This window comes from Euleptes europaea, chromosome 1, assembly GCF_029931775.1.
Source record: "Euleptes europaea isolate rEulEur1 chromosome 1, rEulEur1.hap1, whole genome shotgun sequence".
Taxonomy (NCBI): domain Eukaryota; kingdom Metazoa; phylum Chordata; class Lepidosauria; order Squamata; family Sphaerodactylidae; genus Euleptes; species Euleptes europaea.
The window spans coordinates 60,131,854-60,148,439 of record NC_079312.1 but is presented as its reverse complement, the minus strand read 5'-3'; the positions used below and the strand labels follow the sequence as shown (position 1 = coordinate 60,148,439).

The 16,586-nt window shown below is 40.6% G+C and overlaps 1 protein-coding gene across 1 annotated transcript in view; it reads right to left on the bottom strand.

The window, feature by feature from the left end:
* Nucleotides 1–16,586, bottom strand: part of DNAH12 (dynein axonemal heavy chain 12) — a 134,633-nt gene that overhangs the window by 16,791 nt on the left and 101,256 nt on the right. The window contains exons 55-64 of the mRNA XM_056853457.1: nucleotides 14,615–14,829; nucleotides 11,707–11,899; nucleotides 10,236–10,428; nucleotides 8,513–8,685; nucleotides 7,627–7,767; nucleotides 5,688–5,846; nucleotides 4,238–4,382; nucleotides 3,478–3,628; nucleotides 1,725–1,978; nucleotides 670–810 (exon numbers count right to left, since the gene is read on the bottom strand). Coding sequence (XP_056709435.1) covers nucleotides 670–810; nucleotides 1,725–1,978; nucleotides 3,478–3,628; nucleotides 4,238–4,382; nucleotides 5,688–5,846; nucleotides 7,627–7,767; nucleotides 8,513–8,685; nucleotides 10,236–10,428; nucleotides 11,707–11,899; nucleotides 14,615–14,829 — 1,765 coding nt within the window. The remainder of the gene's footprint in view (nucleotides 1–669; nucleotides 811–1,724; nucleotides 1,979–3,477; nucleotides 3,629–4,237; nucleotides 4,383–5,687; nucleotides 5,847–7,626; nucleotides 7,768–8,512; nucleotides 8,686–10,235; nucleotides 10,429–11,706; nucleotides 11,900–14,614; nucleotides 14,830–16,586) is intronic.

The following is a 16,586-nucleotide window of genomic DNA, read 5'->3' as shown; positions in this document are numbered from 1 at the left end:
AGGTTGCCAACTTCCAGGCTGAGCCTAGAATTCTCCTGGAATTACAATTGATTTCTAGACTACAGACATTAGTTCCACTGGAAAAATGGCTGCTTTGGAGGGTGATCTCTATGGCATCATATCTCTGCTGAGCTCTCTCCCCTCCCCTACCTCCACCCTCCCTTAGCATCACCTCCAAATCTCTAGGAATTTTCAAACCTGGAGCTGGCAACCCTAATTGGGCCAAATTGCACAATAAGTTTTCCAACAAGATAGATCTGGGTTCCCCAGAAGCGACTCTCTTTCCCTGAAGACACAAAGTAGCTGTGAGGAACATCATTTTTAAAGCCCATGGGGCCCCGATGTGGCTCAGGATCTTAGCATGGGGGGGGGCACCCCTGCCTTCCCTACACTATTTTTCCATAGCCAAAGTGGCCCAGCCCACTATTATGTGCCCCATTTCAGAGTTGCACATGCATGGGATTCATTATTTACTTCCAGAAAAGCATTCAAGGAGCTAAACTACATGATGCATTTTTATATCGGTGTGATATACCAAAGTGTAATTTAAGATTACAGTTGAAATATCAAACTGTAATTTTAGATTAATTTAGATTAGAATCTTTACCAATTAAAATCACTTCTAACACTAATTAATCATCACATAAAAATTTGTTGAGAGAAAATTACCAGCTCCTTTCCAGGGCACCCAACAAAGAAGTCAGGATCAGACAGAGGATCGGACATGTAGGACTGAAGCAAGTTTAACCGAAGACCTGTAGGAGGCTCATTTGTCATCTTTACACCATTCTGTAGGATGGTTACTGGAAACTAGACGCAATAAAATGGCAAACAGTTCTGTATTAGATGATTCTCATTCTTACTTATCATTTATACAACAAAGTGTTTTATAATTTTTTTGTATTTTTAGGAAAGAATGCAAAATATTATTGTCACACTGTAAAAGTACCTCTCTTCTTTGTTTAGTGTTTATTTAAGTAGTTGCCACAGCTGACAACCCCGGGAGCATTTTTGGGGTGGAACAGATGTGCTGGCATCATGTCAGTGTGCTGAAGTCATTTCTGGCAAAAACCGGAAATGGTGTCATAATGTTTTTAGAAATCCTTAAAGTGGCTCCCATGTCATGACATCACTTCCAGGTTATGCCAGAAGTGATGTCAGTGCATGCCCCAAATTTACTGCCATTTTCTCCTGCTGGTCGTTCAGGTGTATTTGGTCAAGATCAAGGTTTGCCAGGAGACTTCCCACTGTAGCTATAGCAGGAGACTCTGCAAGCCTACCCAGTAAGGTCTGAAAAACTTTTATTTAAAATAGAAAAGGTCAAAAAGTACAGAAGAAACAAACAATTATTCAGGAGGACATTTTTATGAAGGTAACAAAATGGCTCTGGAAGGTGCTTTTATACAAGGAATGGGAACTGTATTACTGTGTACAGTATGTATTCATTATCTGTTTGCTGTATGTATTATCCTATTGTCACTGCTTTGTTTTTATACTTATGTTAAACCCTGCTTAACATATCACATCTAATACTTACACTTTCTTTCAGACTAGTCTTATTGTACTGCTTATTAGATGTCTCATCCTACTGGTTGCATTGATTTACACGGTGTAATCTGCTTTGAGTCAGTGAGAAAGGCAAACTATAAAAAAAGTACATAAATACAAAATACTATAGAATACAACTGTTTTTACCTTTGAAGTCTCTGTGGAATTATAATTACCTTTGGTGATGGGTAACTAGTTAGCCAGAGCCTGAAAATGGGGTGGCAACTGTCACTGCTAAAGTCTTCACAGATTTTCTCCAGCATTGGCATCCAGGAGACAGCAAGGTGGCAATTTTGTAAACAAACCCAGGTTCCTTCCTCCATTCCTTGTCTAATCATTTTTGCTGCTATTGGTCCTTGACCTTGTCCCAGAGAGATGGATTGAAACTTGTTTCCAATCATATTTTTGTCATTTGCAAATTTCAGAAGACCTGGTATGAAAGATGTAAAATAAAATGCCATTATTTGTTAGCTTGAGAAAGTGAATTATAAAATTTAAAACAGAAACCTAGGAATATTTGTATCTGAAGAAGTGAGCTGTGACTGATGAAAGCTCATACCCTGCCAGAAATTTTGTTAGTCTTTAAGGTGCAACTGGACTTTTGCTCTTTTCTACTGCTACAGTAAGACTAACATGACTACACGTTGTGATCTATCACCGAGAAATATTTGTAAATAATCTCCTTTCAATGCTCAAGGGAGATGAGTAACTTTCTACACTTATTTTGTAGATATAAATCATTTACTGTGTATGTTGTTTAATAAGGCCCCTTAAGATATTCTAATGACATACACATATGCAGAGTCATCTTATGATATAATGTATATATAATACATAAATTCTTACATAGAAGTTCTTTTTGTAATGTGAGAGTAGGCCTCAATTCTAGGTGTAAACAAGCTGCTAAAATATGGAGAATGATCCTCAAAATCCTATGGAAACCATTGTTTGTATTAGGTTTAGTCCAGGTGATCAATAATTGGCCTGAATTATTAAAAGAAAATCTGGATACCTGGATGCAGATTGATACCTCATAGGGTTTATAATCTTGTTAACATGCCCAATTTTTCTAAATTTTTACAAAGTGCTATATATAGTCCCCTATAATGCTAATTTCTTACTGCAGTGATCAGAGTTTAATCTCACCACCAGACAATACAGAGCAATAGAGTATGTTATTAGTAGGGACAGAAAGATAATTGGGAGTCCAGTTTCCAAATTATTATTATTATTGCTGTCAAGTCACAGCTGACTTATGGCAACCCCATGGGGTTTTCAAGACAAGAGATGGTGGTTTGCCATTGCCTGCCTCTGCGTCAACCCTGGACTTCCTTGGTGGTTTCCCATCCAAATATTAACCAAGGCCAACCGTTCTTAGCTTCCAAGGTTTGATGAGATAGGGCTTGCTTGGGCCATTAAGGTCAGGACAAATTAATCAAACTAGTAATACAGACTATGCCCTAATGTCAGTTTTGCTTACAACATCTGGAACAACTCTGGCCTGTAAAGCCACATTACCACATTAACCTTCCTTCTGCTCCCCCATTTATGGAATTCAGCCCTTTCTCAGGATCTTTATAGTCTTTCTGTGGACATAAATTAAAAGTCAACTACTGATTCGATAGCTCAAGATCTCAAACAGGAGATCTATCCAAAGGTTACTCTACTGCGAAATGAACAAGAGGCATAAATATCTCAGACATTTAGTTTCTCCACATAAGTCACAATTTCTGAAAAAGCACTTTCATATTTTCCTCTGTAAGAAGGTTGTTCTGGATGATTCTGGTCAGGCTTGATTCAGATGTAAGTGTGCACTTACGAAGCCCTAGGCATATTTATGATGGAATGCCTCTCGTTTTTAATAACTGTTTTATTTTGTTCTCATACACACCAATCCTCACTATCTCCGTGAGACTTATCAGAACTTACTGGCCATAGGATCTGCTCCAGGAGACAGCACAAAGATCAGAGGAATTGTAGAATTTGAATCCAAGTAGCTTTTTGTAAGATCAAATGGTGGTGGCTCAACAAATTTCTTCCCCAGTTTGTCAGTCACAAAGGTGGTTATAGCTGGTGCAATCTATTTTAAAATACATTTACACATAGAACAGGGTTTGGTTGTAAATCTCGTTCATGTCACTTATCACAGACTACAAAACCAGTAAATACTTAGGTACCTATAACTAAATTTTGCAGTCAGTGTTTGCAGACTTCGTTAGATTTACACTATTTATACAGTATCTACAGCGTTTTTACTCATTTCAGGATTCTATTTACAATTTTTTTTCTTTTATGGAATAGAGAATTCTCCACTTTTATTTATTTGTTACATTTCTAACCCGCCCTCCCCTGCCAAAAGTCAGCTTTAGTGACAGTCACATAAAATGATTTGCCCCTGTCATTCCATTGTTCAGTCAGATCAATAGTGGTCTGTCTACCCTTGTTAACATGGGGAGAAAATTTATAGTTCACGTTTTATTAAGGGAAAGTTGTTCCCTCCACAAGCCCTAATCTGTAAATGTTGGGTTAATTCCTACCTAATTGCCACCATAGACAGCTCTTAGTGCCAAACTACACAGTATTCCCTTGGTGTAACATATTACAGAATTTGCACTGAAATTGTAGCCAACTACAGGAAGCAATGTTTTGATTATGTAACTGACTACAAAATTATTTTTATATATATTACCTTGTCAGGTCTCAAACATCGAAGAACAATCATCTTCTGTATTTCATTCAAACTTCCATCCCATGGTTTTGGTAAGGGAACAGAATGAGGTTCTTTATGGTCATAGATTTTGCGCCACTCACTTATTTGTGAAGCAATATGATTCCTACCAAAAAAAAAAAAGTCAAACAAAAGTGCCCGGAGTTCAGCTTTTCACGTATATGGCCTCTTGACGATGTCAGTTATTTCCAGAACACATGGCACTTGCATGCCTGCATGATGATGTACTGTGCCACACTTCTGCAAGTCAGATGACAATTTTGCCAATCCCTGTGCTTGCTGCTCGTCCAAGAGTCTATACCCAGCCAGTGCTCTGCTGGTGGTCAGAGCATCAATTTATTTAATTAGATAGATAGTTACAGCCTATTTTCCTCCTCAGGTCAGTCACAGTTCTCTCAGAACTCTCTCAGCCCACATGGAGGCAGGAAATGGCAAACCACCTCTGAATGTCTCTTGCCTTGAAAACCCTAGGGGGTCACCACAAGTCAGCTGTCACTTGATGCCACTTTCCACTCTACCACCAGGGATTTAAAATGGCTTACAACATTGTTCTCCTTTCCTCCATTTTCTTCACACAACAACTACCCTGTGAGGGATGTTAGGCCGAGATACAGTGCCTGGCTGAAGGTCACCCAGTGAGCTTCCATGGCACGAGCGGGGATTTGAGCCTGGAGTTCTCAGATCCTAGTCTGACACTTTAACTACATCATGTGCACAGAATCACACACTCAGGTCCTAAACCTTATGCCAAATGCTGCTAGTATAATTAAATTAGCAGAACCAACAACAGTGGGCTTGCTCCTTGTGCCACAACTATAGCAGCTCAATCTCAAGAGTTTATCAGAACATTCTCATCACATTGGATGACTTCTGGTTTTCTTTTTTGTTTCTTTTTTTGTTTTTGTTTGCTTGTTTCTTGGTAGCTGGAGGTTGTGTATAAACTATTTGGAGAGGGAAGCCTTCCAAATATATGCTCAACCCTTGCCCATCATGGCTACTGACAAATGGCCAGAGGGAACTAGATGTTTGGGTCCATGGTGTGGGGAATGCTTCACTGAGAGAGGGGAAGGTCCCTGTCACCTTCAAGCAGGCTATCATACAGCCTTCTTGAAGAAGCACCTGAAGGAGTTGAGCAATTATTTTCTGATGCTAAACTACTCTAAAGATTCTATGCATCCCGGAGGGCAACTGACCATTTTGGACTTTTGTTTTCTTCCTTTTCTTTTTATAAAGCACTTTTAACTGGTGGTTCTATCCTGTTGTCCTAACAATAGTCACAGGACACCAGGTTTCTATGAGGCTCCAGAATCAAGTTGTGCGGCAGAAGCTTAGGAAGTATTACAAAGACACTACCTGAGATAGTGAAATACTCTAATATGTTCATGTTCTCATAAAAGATTATCTAAATTACCGTAGTCCTTTAAAAGCAGGTATATCACTTGCACGGCAGAGTTCATCCCAGCTTTTATCTTGCAGCCAAGATGAGTCTGGATTCTTATATTTGCTCTTGAGGCCAACTCCTCCAGTTAATAAGAACATAAATTCTTGATGTTCAATTTCTTTCTTAGCTCTATATTAGAAATGAATGAAAAAAATTATCTTGTAAGTCATTATTATTTTAGTTTGAAATGTGATCTTACCTAAACTACTACTTCACGTACAGCCTATCCCCTTTAGAGGAGTGTGCTGCTGCAGCTAAAGTATCCTATTCTAAGTAAGTAGGGCAAAGCTGATTGTCCTGCTTGCCTCTTAAACTCACTAAACCTGTCTCCTCTATTAAGTGATCTGGGATCCCCTGAAGCCTAGTCTACACATGCTGATGAGTGTGGTAGTAGAATTCTGCGGTGGCAAAATTAGCTGTACCACTTCAGATGTAAAGTGGGGAAGTAAAATTATAAATATACATTTTCTCTGCAAGTAAAATAAAAATTAAAACACCAGCAAAAAAGGTTCTATCTTTGCCTTTCTCATGCTGTTTTCATTCAAAAAGAATTGGTAATGAAGTAGAACTTTACAAAATGTAATACCTCCAATATAGCATGAATTGATACCATCCGTTTTACCACCTCAGTGCTCCACCACCTCATTCCCATCTCATTCTGCTGTGATCTTGGGGTGCATCAACAGAGGCATAACATCCAAACTGCAAGATGTCACAGTTCCACTGTACACTGCATTGGTCAGGCCGCATCTAGAGTATTGTGTGCAGTTCTGGAGGCCTCACTTCAAAAAAGATGTGGACAGAATCGAGTGGGTGCAGAGGAGAGCGATGAGGATGATCAGGGGCCTGGAGACCAAGTCTTATGAGGAAAGGCTGAGGGGCTTGGGAATGTTTAGCCTGGAGAAGAGGAGGTTGAGGGGGAAAATGATTGCTCTTTTTAAGTATTTGAAGGGTTGTCACTTAGAGGAGGGCAGGGAGCTGTTCCTGTTGGCAGCAGATAGAACTCGCAATAATAGATTTAAATTGTGGGTGGAATGGTACTGGCTGGAAATTAAGGAAAAACTTTTTACATTAAGATGAAGGAATACAGGCGAGGAAATTGATTAGAGGTGTGTTTGGAAGAATAGCTATTATGCTTAAACAGCAACCTACTAAACCTCTATGCTAGTAAATATTTTTTCTTGGAGGTGGTTTTCCTCCTCTGTATTTAGTGTTTTTGGTATTGCAGACCGTTCTTTGAAAGCATCCAAGATGTTACTTTATATTGGTAATGGGAACTCAGTAGTCCATCCTATGTTATGCTGCCACTTTGCAACACACCATAGAATATCACCACAGAAGTTCTGTCAGAGAAATTGCACCTGCATTTCAAAAGCCATGCTACTAATTCACAATGCAATACTATTCCACACTGCAATACAGCTCTTCAAAATTATAGGTTTGTGTTGTTGTTGTTTTGCAAGAGAGGAAAATAATGATGGCAGAGATCCAGCCTTAAGCTGGGGAAAGTTCCTCCAACCTAAGGGGGCCTTCCTCCAACTTGTGACTCTTCCTTTGGAGAAAAAGGCTTCCTCAGTGGAGTGGTAGGATATTAGAGGACTCACGCCACCATAAAGTACTTGAAATGTCAACATTATCCTAATACCTTATCCAAAGTAATGAGTTGGATCCAGCCACCTTTTTCACTCACCCAGTTCCAGTTCCTATTACAACCCCTTCCCACATGGCTTTTGTCCATCAAGGTTGCATGATCCCCCCAGCACAGCCTTTTTGGTGGTCAAGAGGAGCTCTGGCCCATTATTCTTTGTGCAAGGGGGGTTAGGGAAACATAACACATCTGTTCTCTTACTTATAAAGTACTACGCTTCTAGGTTTTATAAAAAGATTCCAGGAAAAAAGAGCCTCTTACATGAGGAGGTTACAGCATAGTAAAAATGAAAACAGCAGCTTATCTTTCTCAAATAGGGAACGGCAGACATTACAGTACAAGTTGTAAGTGAAGTGGTCGTTTAGGTACCGTAAGCGTTTTTCCAAAATTTTAGACTTGTTACTATAAAAAAAGAAAATACACATATTTAGTCAGAAAACAGCAATCTCAACATTGATCTACTTAATCAGACAATGAAGCGCCACTATGATATGCCTGAGCGATCAGACCCAAGTACAAAAAGTGAGGCAAGAGGCAACTTTTGGTTGCCTAGGTATCAATGGAACCAGTCTAGATGTCACAAGCACTTACATTTGTGCAAGCAATTTTTTTGCAAGCTCAAAAATGCAGATATATTTATTCCAAAGACTAACTCTACCTATAACAACACAGATTGGGGTCCCGAACGTGGTGCCATGGCGCCCACCAACATGTTTCCTGGTAGGCACCAAGTGTTTTTAGGAGAAGAGTGGAGTCTGGTTGGGCACTTGCCCAACAGGGCTTCTGTCTGGCCACTGGAGAGTCAATTTGCTGGGCAGATTGAAATAGTATTGTTTCAGTGGCACCTGCCACCACGCTGTTGTCTATATTCTCAGCCTCTCCTCTTTTCCAGTGTATTTTTAAGATCACTCCCCTTCCCCCCCCTGCCCCGCACCTCCCTCTGTGTTTGGGGCTCTGCCTCCTACAGCAGCAATTTTGTGGCTGACTCCACTTCCTGTGGCAGTCATTTTGTGGTGGCGCCCACCACCCTCATGTCAGAATGCCGAAGGTGCCCATGGGGTTCAAAAGGTTGGGGATCCTGACATAGTTGCTTTAAAGTTTGCTTTAATATTTTGAAATGCCACAACTGAACTCCACAACTACTTACCTGTCATGAATAGAGTTGATGTAAAGATTTACAAACCAAATAAGAGAATACTGGTACATGGGGTCAATATTCGCCAGATCAGCTATACTAAAGAACAAGACCGATGAATGTTTTGCGATAGGTCTGTAGCCTTCTCGAGACTGTGCTATTTTGATTTCAGTTTTTTCTGCAATCTAAAGAAAACGTGTTCCTTATCACACACTAGTAAAAAAGCTGCATACAACATAAAGCATGATATCTTCCATAGTTTCACAGAGTAATAACTTGGTGCATTGATGCTAAGAAATTTTGCCATTCTATTTTCTCACAGCACTGGTTCTTTGCAATGTGTGTCTTGTGTCATGGCTTATGTGACACTGTAGTGGCATCACCAATGGCATGCTCCGTTCTTATTTACTGGTGACTGGGTTGTGACTGGGTTGTAAGAGATTCCTCTGAGATTGAAAGGATTATTTATCAATGCATAGCACTTTGATCTGGGTAAGTAACCACATGGGATCAGGGATCATAAGAATCAAAGATACTTGTAGGAGTGTGAATGAAGACACATTGCAAAAATTCAGAAATGTTCCATAGTTGTTAGGCAGACTATAATTATAACTGATAGAAATCAAACCAATCAGGCATAAATTCTATTTGTTTATATATAGTAAGCGCACAAACACAATATACCTATATTTTACAGCGATACCTTCTATGATGCTGCTTGCTATAGTCTGGTTTCATTACAGTGATTAGTCCTGGGTGGGGGAGGGGGGACTGGCACTGAGTAATTAGCTCTGTGGCATGATTGGAGCTCTACAGCTGATGGAAAAAGCATGCCCGATCGGCTGACATCCCAGCTGATTAGCCCACCAACAGTCTGGAAGGTGGCTGTAGACCTTCCTCTGTGGCCGCTGCTGCAGTGCACCCAGCATGGCCCTGCACCTCTGGAGAAGAGAGTAGGGGAAGCCACTACCCACTAGCTTTCTGGCACCAGAAGGAGCTGCTCAGAACCTGGAAAGAGGCATTCAAGCTGTCCCTTGCATCAGGGTTGAGACCTGATGGAACCCCTAAGAGAGTAGGTCAGGATCCTAGTCTGAACACACCTCCATCAGAGGATGTGTCCACACCTCATCAGAGCAGTGGTGAACAGCACAGAGAATCTTTGCTGTGTGAAAGCAGCCAATAACTGGTATTTGAACTGTTATAATCTTTGGATACTAGTCATGATGCACACCTATTCTCACCAGGATCAGAGGAGCATGCCTGTTATCTTAGGTGCTGTGGAAGGCTTCCCAGAGGCACCTAGTTGGCCACTATGTGAACAGACTGCTGGACTTGATGGGCCTTGGGTCTGACCCAGCATGGCTTTTCTTATGTTCTTATAACCCACCTCTTTGTTTCCTTCATATCTGAGCAATGAAACCCAGTACATACTGAATCTGAAAGCAGGTTCAGCATATTTGGTCAACCCAACAGCCATTCAATATTCATTATGATGAAGCATCAGGAATAATATGACACACAAAAAAGCAGAAAAGTTATGAGGGGACCATCTGGGAACAACACATAACAGAATTTCATACTACATTCAGCATATTTTGACACACCTGCTTTGATTATGTCAAACAGGATGCATTGCACCATTGTTTCTGGACACTGTGGCTGCTATGTCTATCGTTAGGGTCAGGGTGTCAACCATTTTATACAAGGTTCATATACTAAATCTGAAGTTGCTTACCTGTTGTTTCTTGGTAATTTCATTAGACATCACTTTGGCACAATCCAAAATCATAATTGCACTTTCATCTTCTAAAATGTTCCCTTCGGATGACTGCAATGTTTCTAAAATCTTATTCTCGATGTCTTTCAGTTGTTTATTATTGGCAGCTGACTGAAGAATAAGAGCATTCCTTTCCTCCTCTAATTCTGGTCTAAAAACAAACCAAATATTACTTACTTTGCTAGTTACTGTAAAAAATTTAGCTTTCAGTAGGCAACATTCCCCATATTACATGAACAATACAAATACTTTAAACGCATTGTCTTTGATATTTGTATCAAAACAGCCATTAATGTCACTGGTATCCTTTTCAGTTTAATCATGATATTAAAGTCCAAGTTTGCATTAACCAGAGCATACCGGTACTGGAGAATGGGCAATTACATATACGTGCAAAGGAGACTGAACGCCATATATCCTACTGAGCTCCTGAAGCTCATCTGATTCTCCTTCCTCTAATCAAAACAGGTACATTGGGGTCCCAAAGTATCCTTTTTCATTTTCAATATGTCATTTGGCTTGTGCTGCTGCTTAAAAGCTGTTCAGATGACAGTTGCCCTGTTCTTGAAACACTGTGTGTTTTGTGTTCTGGATAGGGTTGCCAGGTCCCCCCTGGCAACTGGCAGGAGCTTTCTGGGACCAGGGAGATGCAACCCAGAAGTGATGCGGATGCCTAGCAATCTCCTCCGAAAACTCTACGGCTTCCATAGAATTTTGTGGGGAGTGTGCTGGAGTGTCTGCATCATTTCCAGGTAAACCTGGAAATGATAGGGATGCTCTAGCAATGTCATCTGAAAACTCTATGGAAATCATAGAGTTTTTTGGGGAGTGCTAGAGCAGTTCCCCCCCCCCCCTTCAGCTGGCCCTCTTCTGCCGGCCAAACAGATGAGGGTTGGCGGGCAGACTGGTCCATTGGCGGGCATTTGCCCACCAATACCATGCAATTGGCAAGCCTAGTTCTGGAGTGTGTCACTCAAGCAAACATCCCTCCTCCAGACTCCAACTCAAGGTTTAGATTGCACTGAAACACTGTAGGAAGATCCAACACTGAAACAAATGCAGTAGGCCCTCATTCAGGCCATAAACTCTACAAAAAGTGAGTAGGATAGCAGGAGGGCAGTAGAGGGAAAGTACAAGCCTCCTACCCTTTCTGGCTTTTGCCATACATAAGGGCTTTGGGTAGGGGAGAGTAGTGCCTGAAAAGGCTCAATCTAGGAAACTAGTGTGCATCCATACTGGCATTTTTGTGCAGTCTGCTTCTGACGGTTGCACAAGGTAAGGCCACAATCAATTCTGCAGTCCCTTATCTATCACTATAGCTCATTATAGCAGTATACAAAAGATTTTCCATAGTCTGTCTTCTGTATTTTGGGGTGAACATGCATTTTATTTAATTTTAAAACTTACTCCAGAGAGCATGAACACTTACCTTTCCTTTGCAACAGCAATACCTAGAAGTTGATCTTCAAGTCCTTCTGGAGTTATCATGAAGTTGAGCAAAGAAACCTTTGTGGCTAATTCAGGCAAATAATGTGGATTTCTTAATTTGGTGGTAATATAAAATTTGAAATCAAAGGAATATTCAATAATTGTTTCACCAAGCCGAATGCAATCCATGCCCCCTAAAGATGAAAAGACAAACATTTATAGTTTTTCACCTTTCCTGAGTACACAAGAGCATTAGTTTTGCAATCAAGTGGCAGCAAAGTTAAATTGCTAGCAATTCAAGCATACAGATAGCACTAAATATGACAGACAGCGTAGTTCAGTGGTCCTTTATCATCACCTTTCTTGGTGTGTTCCTAAGGGGAAAAAAATCCCGAAAAGTTAACTCTGGTGGTAGCAATAACTTCTCAGATATGCTCAGACCTGCACAGGAAAGGCAGATGGAGGAGTACATCAAAGCAACCTAAAGTGTTTTCAGAGGGCAAAAGTCTTATTTTTCTACTCAAGGGACTAAAATAAAGATAAATCTTAAACAAAGAAACTGACTTAACATAATACATCACGTGCCAGTGTAGCTACCCAGTGTTCTGGGATCAGATTGCCCAAATAATCTAAATCTCCTGTTCACATGGCCAGCCAAGAGTCTTCTCTGATGTGGCATCAAGGAGAAGAAAACAACCAGTTTCTTTACTGCTTCCTAGTACCCCCAAAACAAAGGGGTGGCAATATTCACAATATATTCTCCTTCTTCTGTTGAATTCCAACACAGTCTTAGAGATGAAGATGACATAGGTAGCTTCAACAACAGCCCATGTAAGGACTGGGAGAACAGAAGCCTTGCAAACATATTTTTGGTATATGGTACAAACCCTTACTACCTTTCACTCTCATTGATGAAACATGGCTTGTTATTTACATCTCACGCCCTGCAAATGAATATTTATGATGGACCAATATACGTTTAACTCACTGTTTTGTTCAGGAGTTAATAAATCACTTCTTCAAAGCAAGCTAAACTTATGGTCAATGCTAAAATTAATATTAAAGACCACAATGCAGGGTTCCATGCATACTGTACAGGAAGAACATACAGGGCAGTATATCATATTTGGCTCTGAAACTGGACAAACAGGCTACCCAGTCCAGTCCTTGTAGATGTAGATCAACTTTCATGAAAGTTCAGGATAGATTACCCCAAACAAATAGCAAGTTTTAACACTATACACCTCTTTCTCTCTTCTCTAATAAAGATCTTTTGTTCCTTCCTAGACTTTGTGCTCCCCCCTTACTCCTGGATATGCCCTTGATGGTATTTTTTTTTTGGGGGGGGGGCTCATTGTAACTCTTGGTGCCTCTGTGGCTATCCTTTATTCTGTAAGACCATTATTTCTGTTCTTTTTACTGCCCCATTAAGTTCTTCTCCTGCCCCGGCGCCACATAGCAGTTCTTCATTCTAACTACTTAATGTAAAACTTTTTACTCCTTCAGCCCTCTTTTGGCCCTTCCTGACTCTTTTCCTTTTCTTTTACCGTAAAATTCTTGGTTCCCTGATTGAGGTTATGCTGATACTATCGATTAAAAAGGTAAAGGTCCCCTGTGCAAGCACCGGGTCATTCCTGACCCATGGGGTGACGTCACATCCCAATGTTTTCTAGGCAGACTTTGTTTTGCGGGGTGGTTTGCCAGTGCCTTCCCCAGTCATCTTCCCTTTACCACCAGCAAGCTGGGTACTCATTTTACCGACCTCGGAAGGATGGAAGGCTGAGTCAACCTTGAGCCGGCTACCTGAAACCAACTTCCGTTGGGATCAAACTCAGGTTGTGAGCAGAGTTTGGACTGCAGTACTGCAGCTTACCACTCTACGCCACGGGGCTCTATTGATTACGTGAGTGATTTACTCAGAATAGTAGCTGTTCAAACTGTTTTTGTTACCAACTAGTATGTATAGGATGGAAGTCATGGAGCACCCATGTGTATGGAAAACAGTGGGCCCTAAAAGTATTTTTCCTGGGTTCAGGCTGAGTCAAGTTAGTGGTTAAAAAGGACTTGCTCTTATTTTGCTTTGGAATTTGCAGTTCATATGTTTGCTGATGGAATACAATAATACCAATTTATCTTGTAAATCTGGTAACTAGTTTCTATAGTGACCGCATATATTTCCAGTGCTGTCTTTCATGTAACCTGATGCAAAAGCAGAAAGGGCCTCTTTATCTTTTAATACCTGTGTAGAAGAGGGGTTTTTGGCATTGGAGAGAAAGTTCTTCTCCTATGAATTCTTGAAGAGATCAAAAATTTATTTTCCTATTGGTCATTCTAGTTTTCTTTCAAAACGAACTAACCCTGTTTTGGATTTGGAGTGCAAAACAATGAACTTTTCCACATTCTCATTTTGTTCGCTTGTAACTTCCTGTTTCTTTGTGTGTGTGTGTGTGTGTGGGGATTCAATTCTGCACGTGTTTTGCTCCCTCTAGTGGTCAATTCGATATAACACAAATTTACATCCAGCATATCGCCCTGGATATAAACTTGTTTGACATCAAGTTGACTACTAGTGGGAGCAAAACATGTACAGAACTGTGGGGGAAACAGGAACTTACAAGTAAGGAAACTGAGAATATGGAAAAGCCCAATATAAAACATTATTGATTGCTCATATGTATTATATACCGTGTATCACAATTTGTATTAACAAAGGATTATGCTTTTTGTATTTAAATCTGTTACAGTTACAAGGCAGCACATTCAAAAAGTCAAAAAGATAATCTCATATTACCTTCCTCTGATGCTAGGCAGCAGTAGTTAAGGAATAAAAAGAAAAATATTAAATGAGGTAACAAAATGTTCAAGGAGAATCAAATGCATAGTTCAGAGTTTATAACTATTTCTCGCACCTTGTTTAAAAGTTTGTCTAAGAAGCAGGGGCTCCAGTGAAGGATCTATCTCTTCCCCAACGTTTTCAAGCAGAAGTGGAGTCCCAAACTGAATGCAGTTTTCCAGAGTTCTCATGTAGTCTGTGTCTGTTAGCTTTATGACACTCAGCCTATTTTCTTTCTCAGAATTTTTAATCCATTTATTTGCTTGACCTTGAGGATCAATCATTAATGGCCTACAACATAATAATCATACATTACTTTAATGGTGGGATGCTTAATAAGGTATTTGCAAAAATTGTCAAGGTCAATACATGAACTCTTTGTAACTTTAAACATTGTGCCCCAGTTATGTCTTTAAAATCTCAATCTGTCTAGATTTACAGTGCAATCCTAAACAGGTCCATCCAGGATCCTACTGAGGCCTATTCAATGGGGTTTACTCTAGGGTTGTCAGGTCCCTCTCCGCCACTGGCAGGAGGTTTTTTGGGGTGGAGTCTGAGGAGGGCAGGGTATGAGGAGGGGAGCGACTTCAATGCCATAGAGTCAAATTGCCAATGCGGTCATTTATTATATCGACTGGAGATCAGTTGTAATAGCAGATCTCCAGCTACTACCTGGAGGTTGGCAACCCTAGTTTACTCACAGGAAAGTTAGACTGTTACAATGCTATTTAAATTTGTTTTGAGTTATTTTTTTCTGAATAAAACTTCCTTTAGTTTTGTTGTTAGGTGGTTCAAAGCATTTGAAAACTACAAAACTCATAACTGCCTGAAAAATATTGGTACAATACAGAAGAAAAATAAATGATAGAAAGGCACCAGTTAAAGAATGTCTATTTAAACTAAGAGAGCAGTACTAATTAGGTATACTCAGAATCTTATTCAGGTCTATCCAGAGGGGCTTCCTCCCAGGAAGGTGCCCTTAGGATTAGGGTTGTGAGGGATGCTTACAGAGATCAGTTCCCCTGGAGAAAATGGATGCTTTGGAGGGTGGACTCATGGCATTGTACACCACTGAGGTCCTTGGCTTCCCAGGTGCCATCTCCAAATCTCCAGGAGTTTCCCAACCTGGATCTCTCCAGGATCAGAGGAGCATGCCTATTATATTAGGTGCTGTGGAACACAGGCAGGATAATGCTGCTGCAGTCGACTTGTTTGAGGGCTTCCTAGAGGCACCTGGTTGGCCACTGTGTGAACAGACTGCTGGACTTGATGCGCCTGGGTCTGATCCAGCATGGCCTTTCTTATGTTCTTATGATCTGGCAATCCTACCCCCATCCCCCACTGGTGGCCAGAGGGGACCTGGTAAACCTAAGGGTTGCCACCACTGAGTTCGGAAATTCCTGGAGACCCTTGGGGTCAAGCTTGAGAAAGGCAGCGTTTGGGGAGAGACCTAAATGGGGAATAATGCCATAGAAATCAACCTGCAAAGCACCCATTTTCTCCAGGGGAACTGATCTCTGTAATCTAGAAATCAGCTGTAATTCTGGGAAATCTCCAGACCCCAGCTGGAGGTTGGCAACCCTACTTAAGACTGCTAGTGTCCCTTGTGTAACCTAGAAAGAGTCCTCAGGCTACACTCTCCTCAGATCACTGCTGGAGTCTGCTGAGTCATGCAGCCTGTACGATGGGGGCGGGGGGACGGAGACAACAAAGTGCCCAGGCTGCAGAAAAGAATGGGATTGGGTGGCAGTACTGAGTGCTCAAGGGGTATTGAGTTAACATGTTCTATAATTATCCCTTCTCTCATGCTTGAAATATTCAGCTGCACAATACTGACACATATGTATACAATTATCTACATCAACAATGATTATGTGTTTGGCACTATGGAGGACTGGTTTTTTTTAGTGTACAAAGGTATAATTTAATACATTCTGTCACTTTTAAATATTTTTTGTTTCTTATTTTTGCTTGATGAATATTCAAATATTCAGCTTTTCTCTTTTCCAAAGTAAATCTGATTTTCTTTTAGTCCCTGTTCTACTGTT